Source organism: Ursus arctos, unplaced genomic scaffold (genome assembly GCF_023065955.2).
Source record: "Ursus arctos isolate Adak ecotype North America unplaced genomic scaffold, UrsArc2.0 scaffold_10, whole genome shotgun sequence".
NCBI lineage: Eukaryota > Metazoa > Chordata > Mammalia > Carnivora > Ursidae > Ursus > Ursus arctos.
In genome coordinates, this window is record NW_026622764.1 from 3,597,936 (window position 1) to 3,614,621 (window position 16,686).

The following is a 16,686-nucleotide window of genomic DNA, read 5'->3' on the forward strand; positions in this document are numbered from 1 at the left end:
CCCTGAGGACTACGGAGGAGAGGTTTAGCATGGCCAGAAAGGTCAGGGATAACCATCCCCCAGCTATCAGACAGCTAAAACATCCCTCACTTCTTTGTCTTTGCCCCCATCTCCCATGGGAGCTGGGGGCACGGAGCCTACCTCACTCCCTTCCTGGAGGGTAGTTCCCTACCACCTAGGGCCCAGTGGCAGAAGAGGGGACTTTCATCTGGAGACACTTTTAATCTCTGTTCCAACTGGATATTTGGGGACCTAAGAGGATTCACAGAACTATAATTTGTGATCAGAAACGTCCTGGGACCTACTGCTGTTTTTTTCTCAGGGCCATAACATATTCTCCTCATATGATCGACTCTTTAAGAGAAGGTGAGGCATGAGAAAAACATGTGTTTTCATGACACCAAAACTCACACTTTTTAATAGGGTGGTTACACCGAGTAATAATACTACAGGTCTGAAAAGCTGTGGACAATTTCACTTATGTTGACGCAATAAAAGAAACATTTTCTTGTGGGCCAACATAATATTGTCCATAACGTTGCCTTTTCAGATGAAAGATAAATTTAATGTGTCTCCTTACTATCTTTTTCAAAAGGTTTGTAATTTTATTAAGTAAAGGAAGAACAGATACTTAAGAGCAAGGCTTTCCATGTTGGATGTTCCACTAAAAACAGCCAACCCTTACCATGAAACAGAGAAGGATTTCTATAATGATGAGGCAAAATCATTCATGGGAGTAGGGAGGTATTAAGGAAATTTATCCAGAATCCTCTCTGTCCCACAGTTGGTGCTTGAGGTGACGTTCTGGAACACAGCGGGTGGACCCTCGAAAGAAACCTACTTAGAGCTGTAGGAAGACTCACTGACAGAAACTCAGGAGGTGACAGTCCCCACGTGTGCGCACATCACAACTGCCATCACAGGGCAGACAGGAGCTACAGCGCACGCGGGAAGCAGGGGGTCATAAAGTTGCAGGACACTGAGGCTTCCTGATCATGGAAGCCAACTCCCTGGGGAACAGGAACCCTGGGAATCATCTCAAGATCTCCTGAGAAGAGTAAGCAGAAGTGTGTTGGAAGACTTCTCCTCAGGGAGAAGAAGGGCTGTATCCCTGGGAAGGGACCTCACCACACAGCTTTGGATTCACTGGGAAGGAAACTGGCCAGTGAAGAATGGAATTGAAGGCCTGTGTTTCCAGTGTTCTTGGCACTTTTCTACATATGAGGTTATAAGAATGTACATATGGATCTCCGTGTGGTTCAAACATGGAATTTCTCTATGCCTACACTGCTCATAGGGTGTCAGCTGATAATCTACAGGGGAGTTGAGGCCAAGGACTACTAGACACAAGGGTCTTCTATGTATCTAGTGGCCACACCTCGAGGACTGCAGGAGGGGAGGACTGTCACACCATAAGACAGATGGTTCGGCTGTATCTTTTCAAAAATACCAGGAAAAAAGACCCGAACCACTCAGCACAAGAGGCCCAGAGCCTACATGCTTTCTTGCATCAGATGGGCCTTGGGTCTTTCGAGCCAATCAACTTTTTTTTTTTTTTTTAAGATTTTATTTATTTATTCAACAGAGAGAGAGGAGAGAACACAAGCAGGGGGAGTGGCAAAGGGAGAGCCCGAGTAAGGAGCCTGATGCAGGGCTCCATCCCAGGACCCTGCGATCATGACCCGAGCCAAAGCCAGAAGCTTCACTGACGGAGCCACCCAGGCGCCCCTCAAGCCAATTAACTCTTAAATTAACACTCACATCTTCTTAAGGGGAGATACTTGCCCTCGTCCTGGGGTTTCCTTCCATGGACAGAAGGTCCACCGGCTGTCAGTCTCCTGGCCTCTGCAGGAGGGCCTTCCTCCACTGCCACAAGCAGGAGGCAGGCCTGGTGGGAGGCTTGGAGCTCTCCTGCCCGGGGCGGCTGCCCCCCCCCCCCCCCCAGTACTGACGGGGCCACAGCCAGCCTGTGCGACAGTGGAGGTCAGAAGCAGCTTGTCCGCGTTCAGGGGCACCTCTCGCGTCTGCTGTCTCCCTCACAGAATACACAGAACTGGTGTCTTGGCTCCTAACGCCTGACTCCATGGTCCTACTTCTCCACTGATTATGAATCCGACGTGAAGATTGAGTGATAATGCCCCCAAGGACCACGAAAGCACTGCATGCACTTGGACGTGTGAGGACTGGAGGCGGCGGCGAGCCCGTGAGCAGGTGCTGGGCAGACGCGCCGGGAGAGCCACCGAGGCCCGGCCCGCGGTCATTGTGCCCGAGATCACGACCAGGCCGGAAGGAGGCGCGTGCTGGCATCACGGAACAACATATTAACCCTGTGTACCCTTCACTTTAGAGGCCAAAGTTACAGTTTAGAGAAAGAAATGTCTCAGAAAGCGGTTAACGCACCGTGACTCTGATTTGTGTAGCAATTCTCAAAGGGAGGTGCGTGGTGGGGGGGATGTCCTAGAGCTCCCGTTGCTTCCACAATGATTGTGTTGTTCTTGGCTGTTTCACAGGATTCCTTCTGAAGGTAGTTTATATGCATGCACTTTGTGAACACTAAAGTTTTAAACAAAGTTATTATGTTATTATATCATATATCATACACATTATTATATATTATGTATATTATACACATGACATATATTATTATATACGTATATGATATAAATTATATTATCATATATGTATATAGTTATATTATATATTATTATATATGTAAATAATATATAAAATATACATATATGCTATATATTATATATATTACTATATATGTTATACAATACTTTGATACATAATATATATTATTATATATAGGATTGTGAATATGATATAGTAATATACATTACATATAATGCATATATATAATAATGTATATGATACAACACATTGTATATATTGGTTTTGTTCATATTTTTATCATTATTCCTTTTTGCCTCCTTGGACCACATCATTGTCAACTGAGCCTAATAAATAAAGTTTTAGTATGCTTCAACTTCTGGAGTGCCCTGACCACAAAGTGTGTCCCCTGAATGAGAGCTGCCCCAGCCTGGTCGGTCCCCAGACTGTCGCGGCCAGTGCGCACAGCCTGTACGGACATCATGACCACGACGTGCCACAGGCTGGGAGACAGCCACACTGCAATCTTACTGGCTTGATTCTGGCCAAATACTGCAAATGCCTTGGTTCATCATAATTAACCAATCATTACCATCTCCTGCATTATAACTCAGGATTTTAGCTTAGAAGCGACCCTATTAGAATCTAGGTAGAGAAAGTAACATCTTTTAAAGTGTACAATATTATTAGCATTGTACCTATCTTGCTGTAATCCAGGAAACGAGCCCAGCATTCCAAGAACAAACATTTCATCTGATTCAACTTCACTTGTTTTCTTTTAATAACTTGTTAGAGTACATCTTATTTATAGTTATTCTCTCTTGCAAAATTTACCAAAAAAAAAAAGCCCAAAAAACAAAAAAAAACAAATGTAGTGTGAAAAATACTCCCCATCCACATCAAGAGTGCTCGCCAACTTGAACCACGTTTTTTTATATAATGGTTTTGACATGATTACACATTTCAAAAAAATGGAGAATTCATAAACAGTCAAAGCCTAAGTTTATCCAAATTTTGAGACCTCTCTGAGACTTAGAAAATGGGTCTGTAAATCTACAAATCCTTCAGCTTTCCATGAATTTCAATGAGTTAGAAATACTGCAAACATAACCTTTCTTTGCAGTATTTTGAGATTTAAATTTAGGTTTGGGTGACCGCAGGGAGAAATAAGAGAAAAACATGGGAATTATGACTCATCTGAGAATAGTGTTTCTTCTAAGTTAAATTCTAACACATTAAATCATTACTAATTTCCTGCTAATCCTTGTCCTCATTCATTTGCTTAGTAAAGAATTTTAAAAGACAGCATTAACACCCTAAATTTACATATTGACACAGTGGCAATATTCCCACTGAAAGGGAAATAATTCGCTTTCCAAGGTTTATGTTTGTATATTTTTCTGTGTGTGTGTGTGTGTGTGTGTGTGTGCGCGCGCGCGCAGTCAAACATCGAGGCTATGTATAAGTTTTTCTAGTTACATAAATTTAAGGCTCTGTAAGATTTATATGCCAAATGGAGGGGTGCCTGGGTGACTCAGCTAGTTGAGCATGACTCTTGATTTCAGCTCAGGTCATGATCTCAGGGTCATGAGAGCAAGCCCTGGTTTGGGCCCAGTGCTCAGCATGGAGTCTGCTTAAGATTCTCTCTCTCCCCCTGCCCCCTGCCCCCACCCCTGCTCATGTGCTCTCTCTCTCTTTCTCTCTCTGTGTCTCTAAAATAATACTTAAATCTTTAAAAATAAATAAATGTCAACTGGAAATTTTCTAAAAGTTTCTATGTGCCTCTGAATTTATAACATTAATTTTTTTCAATGTCAATTTCAGCAGTACAGCCAATAATTTTATACAAGATTAATTTGTAAGACTTAGCATATTAGTATCATTCTGTGAATTAGTTTCATATTTAAAGGAAAATGACAAACTAACTGACAATAAATAATTATAAACCCAAGAATCCTCACCATACCAAACTCTAAAGTAGAGCTACTAAAATATTGATAATACTACACCTAGATCCCAAATCCCAGACCGTATCGACGTGCTGTGAGATTTACATGTGCACATTTTAATGAGGCCTTCAGTGTCCCTTTGTCCTTGAAGTCTTCTGAGATGCCCACACTTCTTTAAGAACTGTCCCATTAATACATGTGTTACTTCTAGTGTTTTCCAAGAAACCTCCAAAGGCAGCAATTTTTAGGAATTTAGTGAAGAACTCTATACGGACAACAAAGAAATTCTCAAAAGGTTTCATTCAAAGACAAGCACACGTGTGAAAACTTCTGGATGCATTTCCTCTTTCAATGGCCTGCTCAAGGTCATTATTAGTGACAAGAATACTAACAAAGTTTTCCATTGACAAGATGCCATGGAGGTCTATAATTTTTAGATCATCAAATAGTCCTGAAAAGCTACTGCTTTAAAGGTGATTAAGGCCATGAGTCAAAATGAGTACCATAGAGACCTTTTGTCAAATAACCTACAAATAAGTGAAGAAAATAGAAGGCTTACTAATCAGAAACACATCCTCCAATTGGTTCTAAGAGAGACATGGACTCCTCAACAAACGTTAAGTGTTTTAGATATTTTTAAACAAGACATCTTCTTCCCAGATTTATAATGATTTTTTTTTACATTTCTCGGTGCTCAGAAGGCCATAAATACCATCAGTCCAGAGAGAACGCATGTGCATCTCTACGCATGAGATATGATTTGATTAATTCATCAATGTGTGTCAATCAAAGCGCCTGCAGGAGGGGAGCCCCTTCAGTCGGTGACAAGAGGAGTAACGCTGCAGACCCGCGTCCGTCAATCCTACCTGCCGTGCTCATCTTGACTGTGGAGGCAACAGTTCATGGTGCCCACCAAGAAGCTGAACAAACGACTGAACAGGGACTTGGCCAGGAGATCCCGGTAAAATTCAGCCATCTCCACGGTGTGTCGCCGGATGATGGTGTCTCCTGGAGTGGCAGAAAGGAGAGGAGGTTGAACAAGGCTTCCCTCCCGTAGAAGCAAACAAGACCGAGCACATCCGTTTTATCCCTTCCACATCCCCCTACGCCAAAACGTGTCAGAACCACGCGACAACGCTAATAAATGAGGTCTCTGCCAGTTCTTGCTTAAAATGTTTCCCAAAGAGAGGGCCATGGACGCTGTTACCGACCCTGAGCACAGCTGTGGATCTCGAAGCAGGCTGTAAAATTTCCTCTCCATTAGGGAACCAACCGTTGGCGGGGCCCTCTTAACAAGTGTTCCGATAACCGCTCTCTGGCTTGAATATGAATTGTCCCCAAGGCCTTTGCAAACCTGGCCATCTGGAAAATTAGTCATATTTTAAATATTTTCAAAGACATGCTCCAGCTAACCAAAAAGTGAGCGTGGAGTTTGGGAACAGGTTGGGGCCTTCAGGTAGAAATGTTTATGTTATTCTCTAAGAGACGGTGATTGAAATCTTGAGTGATAAGGTTTTAGAAGAGACTGCAGAAGAAACCAAGGAAAACAAACAAACAGGGACGATGTGGAGCTGAGCCTGTGATAGCTTTGATGCTAGAGACGGAGAGGAGGACGAGTCTAGCACTCCTACTGCGGGGCTGTGGCCAGCCCGGCTAACCTGGGCCACACGGCCGAGCCGGGGGTTAAGTAGTAGGATGAAGACCGTGTGAAGTAACAGCTAAGTGAACTGTTGGTCAGTGGAGGAGAACTTCTTCTGAGATAGGCAGAGATAAAAGAAACAAAAAACAAAAACCAGCAGGTAAGGAAGACTCAGAGACCTACAAGTTCAAGGCCATCGAGATCAACAAACAAGGTGGCCATGAAAGCAAGTGTGCCATTTATGACATTATAGAGTTAAGGTCTCCAGAGTCAACATGATTGAGGGTGTCGATTCGTCACCAACATGGCAGGCAAGTAAAGACACAAAGACAGTGTAAGCAGAAAAACATGCGTATAGTAAATTCTAGATACTAATGGTGAGTTCAAGTTTTCTTTAAAAAGTCATGAGACATGATTTTGGAGAAGTTCAAGAAACAATACAGTTAGATGCAAGGGCTGGTAGGAACATGGCTCAGAATAAAGCATAAAAGTGCAGTGGGCCCGAATACTAAAGGGCATGCTGCGTTATCCTAAAGGGATGAGGCTTCCTCGGAAAGAGCTGGAAGCATCATTGAAAGGCTGTTGTCCACGGACGAAAACCATATTTGCAGAATATGATTCAGAAAGACCATTCCTGAAGCAGTGGGGAAGGGAGACAATATGAGATAAAAGATTAAAGAGGATGTTCCGTGATCTAGGGAAGGAATGACATCTTAAGGCAGTGGGGGCAGAAATGAAGAGAAGGTAGTGAGGAGAGAGATTTGTGGAGTAGAGCTGACAGGCGTCTGGTCTACTCAGGGTAGAAGGAGGAGGAAGAGGCATCAACATGACTTTTGCACAGATGCCTGGATAATGGGGAGATTCATAAGGTTCCAGAACATGGAAGGGAACCCTCTAGAGCTAGGAGGCAGAAATGATAAGCCATGTACTGAAACATCTGCAAGTAGGTAAGAGGAGCAGCAGGTAAAGACAGGTGATTTCGAGAAAAAGATCAGAGGGATGGTGAGTCCTCAAACTTTCATGAAGAGGAAGGTTGGCTGGGCAACAATTTCTAGGGAACAACCAAGCACATGTGGGAAACCCGCTCTCCTTGCCCACAGCACAGAGAGATGCACGTGGCACGTGGAGAGTCATGGCGGGAGTCGGACAGCATTAGATTCTAGTTCCAAACGTGCCTTTGCTAGTGATTCGACGTGCAAAGTTACGTAGTCACTTTGAATCTTAGTCTTCACATCTGTTAAAAAGAAAAAATGATGCCCACTTCATAGCGTGAAAATCCCAGCATTTACGGTACTTGGCACAGCGCCCGTCAGCTCATAAGCGCCCAGCAAACGGCAGCTCTTCTTATGACTTACGCCGTAGAGGGGAGAGGACGCTCGTCACTGACGAGGGTGCCAGGGCATGCACAAACGCTCCCAATTACTTACCTGAGCATGTCCTCTTGGATTGATGATTTGTCTAAAATGACTGATAAGCGAGAAAAGGTGACTAGTTCATCAAAACAGTCTCTCGAGAGCTTCAAGGGGTGTCCAACATAGAGTCACAGCAAGTGACCAAATGGGCTCATAATGCTTTTCTCATTGGGCACTCAGTTCATAGAAACAGTTACCCGAGGTGGGGAAAGGAAGGCTGCATTTGCTCTCCATATCTCAAGGAAGACCACCAACTGCACAAAGGGTAACGTCAGAGGATAATAAAGCTCACCTTTAAAATACTGGACGTCAGTGGTGAGAGCACACACCAATTCGTCGGTTGGCACTTGTAACAATCCGGCCACTAAAATGAAAGCACCGTTGAAAACATAAGGTTAGTAGATATTTTTGGATGGCGAGAACATTACACTTTATGGTTGTTATTTATAAGTTTATGCTATAGATCCATTAGGAGCTGTGCGTATTACAGAACACTGAACTACCACTTTAATTATCAAAGTAAACTAGAGAAACCGCTTCCAGTAATCACACCGCTAATGAGCTGCTGGGGCTCCTGCCTTAAATCACTACAGGTCTTTTCCCTCCTTGCCTTCACGGATGGCCCTGGGTGTTTCTCCCGGCCCCTGGTTAAATTACTTTGATATGAGGTGAAGATGTGATGTTCATTGACGATTTGTGGTTTGAAGGTATTTTGAAAAAATCTGGGAGTGACTAACAAGGCAACTTCAAAGGGGATAGAGAGGTTTTTGGCAAGACCTTTGAAGGGAAGTAATTATATTGTTTAAAATGTTTGGCTAATAACATGCCCCCAAAATACACTGGGCGGCAGGGGTGGGTGGGGGTGGAGAATATTTAGAACAACATAAATAAACACAAGTATGTGCCTAAGAATCGACTCTGTAAATGTGGGAAGCATGAGAACATCACATACGTATCGCTATTCATTCCCCAAACCATTTATAAGAAAGAAGAACAAAGTGGATGTAGCTCTCTTATTATTTTTATTATTATTAATATTTTTCCACCTCTCTGAATTCTGCTCTGGGAAGAAAGGGCTTCTTCTGCCTGGCTTTTCTGTACTTTGTCTCCACCTACTGGCAGGTCTGCAAAGCTGCACACCCATGAGGTTAATGAGAGCTCTGTTCCACTGACCTTGTTCCAGAAGCTGGAGGTCAGAGACAAATGCAGAGTTGGCCTCGGTCAGAGCAGTGAATCGAATGTCTCCAATGTGTAATATTGCTGCCAGGATCACAAACAGATTCTCTACCTCCTACGCGTTTTACAAAGACAGAAAACACATAGAGTTGCTTAGAAGAAAGATGAAAAGACAAATCCTTTAAAAACCTAATAGCTTAAAAAGCTGATGTGGACCCTGTTGGTGGGGCTGTGACTTTTCAGATCCTGAGTGTCTGGTAAGAGAACTACCCATCTCCAGCTAGAAACCAAAATTGCTTTCATGCACATTTCCTCTAAATCAATGTCTCTGCTCCTTAAAAGAGAGTAAGGAAGTGGCACTCTGATATAAATCGACAGTTTCTAGATAGATCTCATACTGAAACATGAATCACTGTGTCCTGATGGGTCGGACTGGCGGGCCATCACCGGCGCGGTCAGATTGCACACGTACTCCCCGGGCTGACGCGGGGCTGCACGCTGAGGCGGCTTCCCGAGAGGACACGGGCTGTGATGTCCATCTTCCCGTTATGTCCCTTCTACGATAAACTGATGGTATGATTAGAGGACTTCTCACTTCTGCTGGGAAATTCAGGAAGGCACGATACAAACATCTATGCCTAGATTTTAAAAATGCTAATTGTTTTTAAGGTATTTTAAGGAAAAGAGAAAGAAATGGATGTTGGCAAGAGCTATTTTTGAGCAGAAGGGAGAAGGAAATAAGAGAGTGTCTGCTGAAAGAGGAGATCTGAGAATCTGGAACTCTGCATAAGGAAAGAAATTGGACCTTAAATTTGGTTTATGGACAGTCATTTTGTGGCGACAATGAAAAATCGAGAAAAGGTTGTAAGCTGAGAAATACTTCTCTAGAACAAATATTTAGTATCATGCTATCAATAGTAACTCTGGTTAAGTTTCATGCTGGGCAAGTGACATAATCTTTTAAATTCTCATTTTCCTAATCTGTAATTTTGAAATAAAAAGCTGCTGCCTGTGAAAATTTACTAAGAACAACCCGTATTTGCTTTATAAAATATAGATGGAACAATGCAGCCCTTAGGACCTCCATGAATCTCCCCTAGAACCGTTAGTTTTCACCACAAAGGTTAACTCTACCATCTTTAAAATGAGAACGCTGACAAGGACGGTGTCTGAGTAGTTTTTAGATATACGATACTCTGGGATTGTGGCATTACTTACACACGGCTTTGGTGACCCGCAAATCACAGGGTATGGCTTCAAATGTTATTCACTTACACTGGTTTGGGTCACAGTTTACTCCTCACGCTACCTGACAACTGCTTCCCCTCTGTAATAAACCCAGTCACTCCTCAGTAGATGTTACAGCGCCCTGTGACGTGGGGGCTCTGGAGACACGGTCATGAAGGCTTTGTTCGGACCTCCAGGATCTCAGAGTTTAGTGGTGGAGATAGTATGACCACTAGCCGCACTACGAATTCCGGTGTGCTGAACACTACGCCCTGTGAGCAGAGGGCTGCTGTCCTGGGTCTATGGAGCGTGAGCAACAGTCCCCCGCCATCCCTCAGGGCATAGGGGGAGGCACCTTATAAGCAAGTCTTCCTTGAGGGCCTTGCCAGCCCAGAAATACCTTCCTTCTAGTCTTACCAGACATGATCAGTCCCTCCTAAATGCGCTAAAATGTCACCATACCCGTCACCCTAAAGGATCACAGTGAAGCAATTATTTTCATGTCTTTTGTTAAAATGCACATATTTCTTTTTACCAAAAAGATTGTTGGATTCTCTTATTAGCTACCTTAGGTGGAAAGCATATTTTGGTTGCCCTGCCTTTGAGACTCAATCATGGATTTTTAAAGCCCTGTTTCCAAGCAACGGATACTTTGGTAGAATGATTCCTTACCCATGGCTTTATCCCGGTTTCCTAGAAGGAAGCAGAAATTTCAGGCACAGAAGAAGGGGGAAAAATAACAAAAAAGTACAACAGTAGCAAATGCAAGGACAGAAAAGTGCAAATGGGTGGGAGTCACTAAAAGACAGAAATAGAGAGATTGGATCATTAGAGAGAGAGAAAAAAAGAATAAACAAGATACCGTAAGATTGTGTGTCCCTAGAATTCCCATCTCTGAGTGGGGCGAGGGTGAAGTACCCAGAGCTATTTCCTTTAGGGTGAGTCCCCTCTCCCCACCCTTCCCCACACCTCACTGCCCCGTGAGCTGTATCCATGGGGGCTAGGGAAAAATAAAAAGCAAAAACAAAGATCCAAATCCATCAACTTACTAAAAGAAAAAGAAGATATATAAATCTACGGCTAAATCCAGGTTGCTAACTACTGGCATTCCAAAGTTACCCCTGCAATCTCATATTAACTGCCAATGAGGAACTGGCTATAATTCAAAATGACACCAATGAATGAGGAGGGAACAGCTAACGTGTAAGGGGAAGAGAAATTTGAGGGGATGGTGAGGGTCTCCAGGCTTAGCTCGTTTCAGCTCTCTTGTCCACTAGACCTGTGCTGTCTGATTCAGTAACTACTGATCGCACAAGGCTACTTACATTTAAATTTATTAAAAGTACGAAAAATCAAAAATCCATTTCCTTATTGGCACTAGCCACATTTCAAGTGCCTGCTAGCCACACATATGGACCTACCATACTGATGAGCACAGATCCAGAACATTCCCATGATTACAGAAATTTCTATTGTAGAGCAGTGGTTTGAACATCTTAAATTGTGTTTGGTAATTCTTGAAGAACAAAGAAAAGCCCTACGTTGCACAGAAGGGTACGGTAGTAAGTCATCAGGTTACTTTCCAAAGCGATTCTTAGCACCAAACAGCTCCCTCCTATTTGCCAGTTCTCTCTGGAGTTGGTCAATGCACAGTTCTTTGACCTATTTGCTCACACGGTTCATCTGGGAAAAGGTCTCCTCAACCACCCTCTTGGAAAGACATGCCCTCTCCTCTGGTCACTATTTGTCTTCACAGGACCTGTGACCCTGCGCACAGTGTTGTCTAACTCCCCCACGAGAATGTAAACTCTAGGAGGCAGTCATTGAGGCTTATTCTCTGCTAAATCGTGAGTATTCCCACCAATATCCGGAATATGATAGGGACTCGGTACATGTTTTTGAATGAATAACTCTTGTACATTAGTCGAAGGGTGGCTTTCTCAGTGAAATATTTATGGTATGACTCACCAAGTGACTGAAGCCGATTACACTCAGGGCTTGTTTCAAAATAGCGAATTTCTCCCTGTTCAGAGAGTGTTCTGCTGTTGACATATCGTCTGGTAGGGTCTGGTTCAAATACCTGTGAGAACAGAAAGCACACAGCCTTATGGCTTGGCTTGTGGTCAAACTGCAGTGGTTAGAAGTCACTTCCGCCATATTTGGTCTCTAGAATAATAGCAGTCACCTGGACATTGTGTACCCTGTGTTTACAAGGCTTTGACACATAATAGCACATGATGTTTCAGGAAGGAAAAAAAAGTTCTTGTTGTACCAGAACCTATTTACCCTGTTTTACTTGGTTCTCACCTGAGTTGTCCCCTTCCTACCTAAAGGAGAAGGTCACAGATGTTTTATGTACGTCACATAGAAACCTGCTGGGTCCTATCCTATGCTTTGTAATTAATACTTTTATTAAAGACTTTTAATTTAGAGTAACTTATTATTTCTTCTCACCAATATCCTTTAATTATGTGGTGGCTGATTAATCTGTTGATTTATGCCTCTCATGAAACAATCACATAGGGATCCCTTCCCAAATACAGAGTACTAGCAGCTGAGGGTATAAAGAGAAAAGGCTCGTCCTGGGAAGCTCAGCACCAATGAAAGCGGTGTATTGCTGTGCTCAGGAAGGAGAGAATGTCCTATACAACGTACAGTAGAGTATGGGAGCAGAATAACAGAGATGGGCAAGAGGTGTTTGTAAGTATTCAGGAAGGGGACCAAACCCAGAGTGGATGATGAGAAAAGCCTGGGGGAGAGGAAGAGGCTTCCCTTCCAAGAGCTGACACTTAAATAAGAATCTTCCAAGCAAATGTAGGACTCAAGGGTGCCCCTGGAAGGCTTAGCAACATATACCAAGGCACACAGCCTTGACCACGCATGGTGCATATAGGGACTCAAGCATGTCGGCAGAATTCGAGCCTGTGGAGAGAGAAGCAGAACTTGAGCCTGGAGAGGTAGTCAGAGTTTTGTCTCTCTTGCAAAACAGCTGCCATTATGTCTTAGAAATGGTGGGCTGTCCTAAAGGTCTTGAAACAAAGAAAGGGCAGGATCAGACTGGTGTGTGGAAATGAGTATTCTGATAGTCAGTGGAAGATTACCAGGAACAGGCAGGGCTACTACGGGTGCTGGGTGAGCCAGCGGGATCAGCGGTGGTGAAGACAAGAGGAGGGGCAGAGGTGTTGTGGAGGCAGATCTGGCTGGGTGAGGGGACAGACGGCACAGAGAAGAGAAGAGAGAGGCATTAATGATGCTTTTCAAGATGACGTCTGGGGAAACGGGCTGCAGAGGCACCTCATGCAGCAGGGCGTTCTCAGAAGGAGGGGTATGTTGTTGAGGGAGAAAGTCTTCTATTTCGTATCAGTCATGTTGGCTTTGAACTACTCATTGAAGTTCGAGTAGAATTCCAAAAAATAATCGGCTGGAAGGACCTGAAATTCAGAAAAGCCTAGAAAACAAGATCTGGAACTCATCAACGTGCCGATGACTGAAACCATGTGACTGGGTGAGCTCACCCCAAAGAAGACACTAACGTTCTAGGGATGAAGAAAGAACTGAATGTTCAGGAAGGGACAAGGAAAATCACAATAAGCCAGAGTCATGAAAACAAAAGGCTAACACTTTTAAGTCTGGTGGATGGGGACAGAAAAGAGACGACAGAAACAAGGAAATGCGTGGTGTTGTGGGGAGGACACAGATCACAGTTGGTGGGGCTGTGAGCCCGTCTCCTCCCTCGGTCCCAGCTCTGAAGCACACAAGTGACACAGTCCAGCCTCTGGGGTGGGGACTGGGAGGGCCTTCGGAATAGTCACGTGCTGAGCTGGAAGCACACGGAACCCGGATAAGAGGCTGACAGAACGGGAGCGGTGGGGGTTTTGAGGAGCAGAAATTCGCGAGGAGGAAAGAGGGCTTGGAACCAGGTACGGTGGACGGTGGAAGGGACATGGCCTCTCTGACCTACCAGGTAAGGTGATAAATAGGGTCCGGAGGCAGCTAGCACCTCAGAGCAGCCCCTTTGAGCTTCAGTGTTTCTAAGAGTCAGAAGTTGGATTAGATGGCCGGGCGACCTTGGCTTGAGGAGGTTGGAAGAATCTGGAATATCTGCTGTGGAAAAGGGATATGACCGCCAAGCAGGAGGTGTCAGAAGTCTAGGGGCCGCTGCGGAGGGCCCAGGTGGGGCTGAAGCCCAGCTCGCCTGCTGCTGGCTCTCTCTCCAGACGTCCTCCGCTGTCTGACCAGGACGGCTGAGTTGGGGGTTGGGGCAGTGGGACCAAAGGAAAAGCTCAAGGGCAGCAATAGCAGTGAGAACCTGGGTTATGGTGGTCAGAGTCATTTTGCCTAAAATTTACAAAACTGTAGTGCCTCGAAAGTCTTAAAAATAGGAACCTGCAACCTCTCTCAATTCTCCTGGCTCCCCCAGCAGTTTCCCAACTCCCTGACGCCGTCTTTTCTTTCCCACTAACTTGATGCCATTGCCTAGGTCAGTATCCCATCAAGAGGCGTCGCCAAACCTCTTGCAAAGAACAAGGGGCCCCTGGGAACATTAGAGAGTCAAAGAGGCAAAATACCATGGTTTCTTGGACAATAATAAAAAGTAATCAATTAAGAAGCCCTACCTACAGCCATTTAAAATATTTCAGCGCCCCCATCCCCCATGTTTTGTGTCCTTATGGTAGAGAATTTCCAGCAGCTGTGACGTGCTGCGTGGAGCCATGAGAACTGGCATTGTCACTTCCGTTACAGCCCGGATGGAGGAAGCCATGTGAAATTAACCTTGGTGGTTGCCAATGGGGTGTTAAGTACGAAATGGTCCAGGAGAAACCCAATCACAATCGAGGATTTCAGAGGGCAGTTTGCCTGATGGAGGAATGATGCTTGAACATTGGTTGTATTTTCCTCTGTGGCCAGAAAACTTGTTGGCATGAAAATGACCTCCCCCCACCCACAACAGAACTCAATGTCTTCTATATAAGTTTAAAATTTCTCCCACTATTCAGTAACATCTAGAATGATCACTAGAAGTATAGTTCTTGGCTATCTGCAAAACTGTATCTTCAAACGGAAAGGTTAGTATCAGAAAAAAAATTTGAAAGTTTATTTTTTGGAGATTAAAAGTACTCACTTTCCCTTTGACCTCATTTATTAATGAAACTACACACAAAGACAGAGAAATACTTGAAAAATACGCCCAGAAAATATTACAACCAAGAATCTGCAGACTTAGAATCAAGTCTGGTTTGACCCTTTCTGATGACATTTTAAACCTTTATTTTCTTATCTGGAAAATGGAGTATAAGTAGATTAAAAATTGACTAAAAAATTCTCCACTTCTAGTTCATGATGATTTTATAAGAAATAAGATAACAAGTGTGTGGTACGGTTTCTACACTCAGGTCACAATGCACACGTACAGCGTGAGTGCTTCCTGGAAACAGTGTATCTTGCACATGTGGGCAGATTTTAGTCCGTGTGCTCTGTCATTAACGAAGCTTTTAATCAAATAACTAATTCAAATCAGGGAACATTTTGAGAAATTATAACAAATGTTACTGACAATACAGAATATTTTAAACAATAAAATATGTTTTCCTGTTCTTCTACAGATAAGATAAATAGATGAAAGGAATAGACCATGGTTCTCACTTCTTGACTATTTTTTCATGATAAATTAAGTAGCATGCAAGGTTCACGACCGCACGAGCAATATTATCATGGTATTTCCAGATGTTTCTAACCCTTGGAAATAGCTCACGATGATTGGGGGGTGCAGGTTACAGACTCCCCTGTGGAAGCCATACTCCAGTGAGGTCTTCCCATCATCTAAACACAGTGGTTGGAAACCACCTTAGATGAACCTGTGTTAAGTGTTTCATCTGACTATTTCCAACTTGTCACCTAATAATTAATGGTCCCACAATTCCCAGGACTGAAATCTTAGAACTCAATGTGTTTTATATCATCTCTTTTATGACTCAAAAGAATACACTTACTACTCAAATGATCTTTTTTTAAATCATCTCCTCCTAACTTATATAACTTGGAACAGTGATGTTTGGCAACACAGAGATTACCTCCGAGTCCAGTGTCAGAAGCATCAGAGATTGTCATTTGTTGAACCAAGAATCTTTGCTATTTTGTTTTTGACAGGCTTAGCAAGTCGCGGGAATGCTCCAGATGAAGCTTCTACCACGGAGCACAAGAGTTACCATGCGGGTTGTGTAATGTTAAAACCTGTATGTGGATTAACACTGTTTGACTAATTCTACCCAAAGGGAAAGGCAATGGGAACTGATCATTTTGACTGTATTTTTTAGAAGCCCTGCTACAGTTCATCCTCACATTGACCTTGAAGAGAGAACCTATCATGCACCCATTTAGGGTAGAAGGGAGCTGAAGCTTCTAGAATGCCCCCCAGCTATAAGCGCGGACCAGCACACACTGGGTATGGAGCCTCCGGGGCTCCCCGAGCTCAGTTACAAGTTTCGTGCAGGGAAGACCAGTCCTATGCTTGCACTGCGGGCCGGAAATGGAGTAGCTCCCAGCTCGGGGGAGCATCTGGGAAACGCAGCGGAGCTCGTGCTACCTCTGGGCAGGGGTCTCTGCCACGGTGGGGAGGCCTCCAGCGAACAGCCCAGACATGGCTGAAGCATCTTTGATGTGATAATGGAAT

General features: G+C 43.9%; 1 protein-coding gene across 1 annotated transcript in view; it reads right to left on the reverse strand.

Annotated features, from left to right (window-relative positions):
• MYO16 (myosin XVI) overlaps window positions 1–16,686 on the reverse strand; it is a 466,166-nt gene that overhangs the window by 198,010 nt on the left and 251,470 nt on the right. The window contains exons 17-20 of the mRNA XM_026493590.4: window positions 11,985–12,096; window positions 8,787–8,904; window positions 7,906–7,977; window positions 5,429–5,570 (exon numbers count right to left, since the gene is read on the reverse strand). Of these exons, the coding sequence (XP_026349375.3) occupies window positions 5,429–5,570; window positions 7,906–7,977; window positions 8,787–8,904; window positions 11,985–12,096 (444 nt within the window). The remainder of the gene's footprint in view (window positions 1–5,428; window positions 5,571–7,905; window positions 7,978–8,786; window positions 8,905–11,984; window positions 12,097–16,686) is intronic.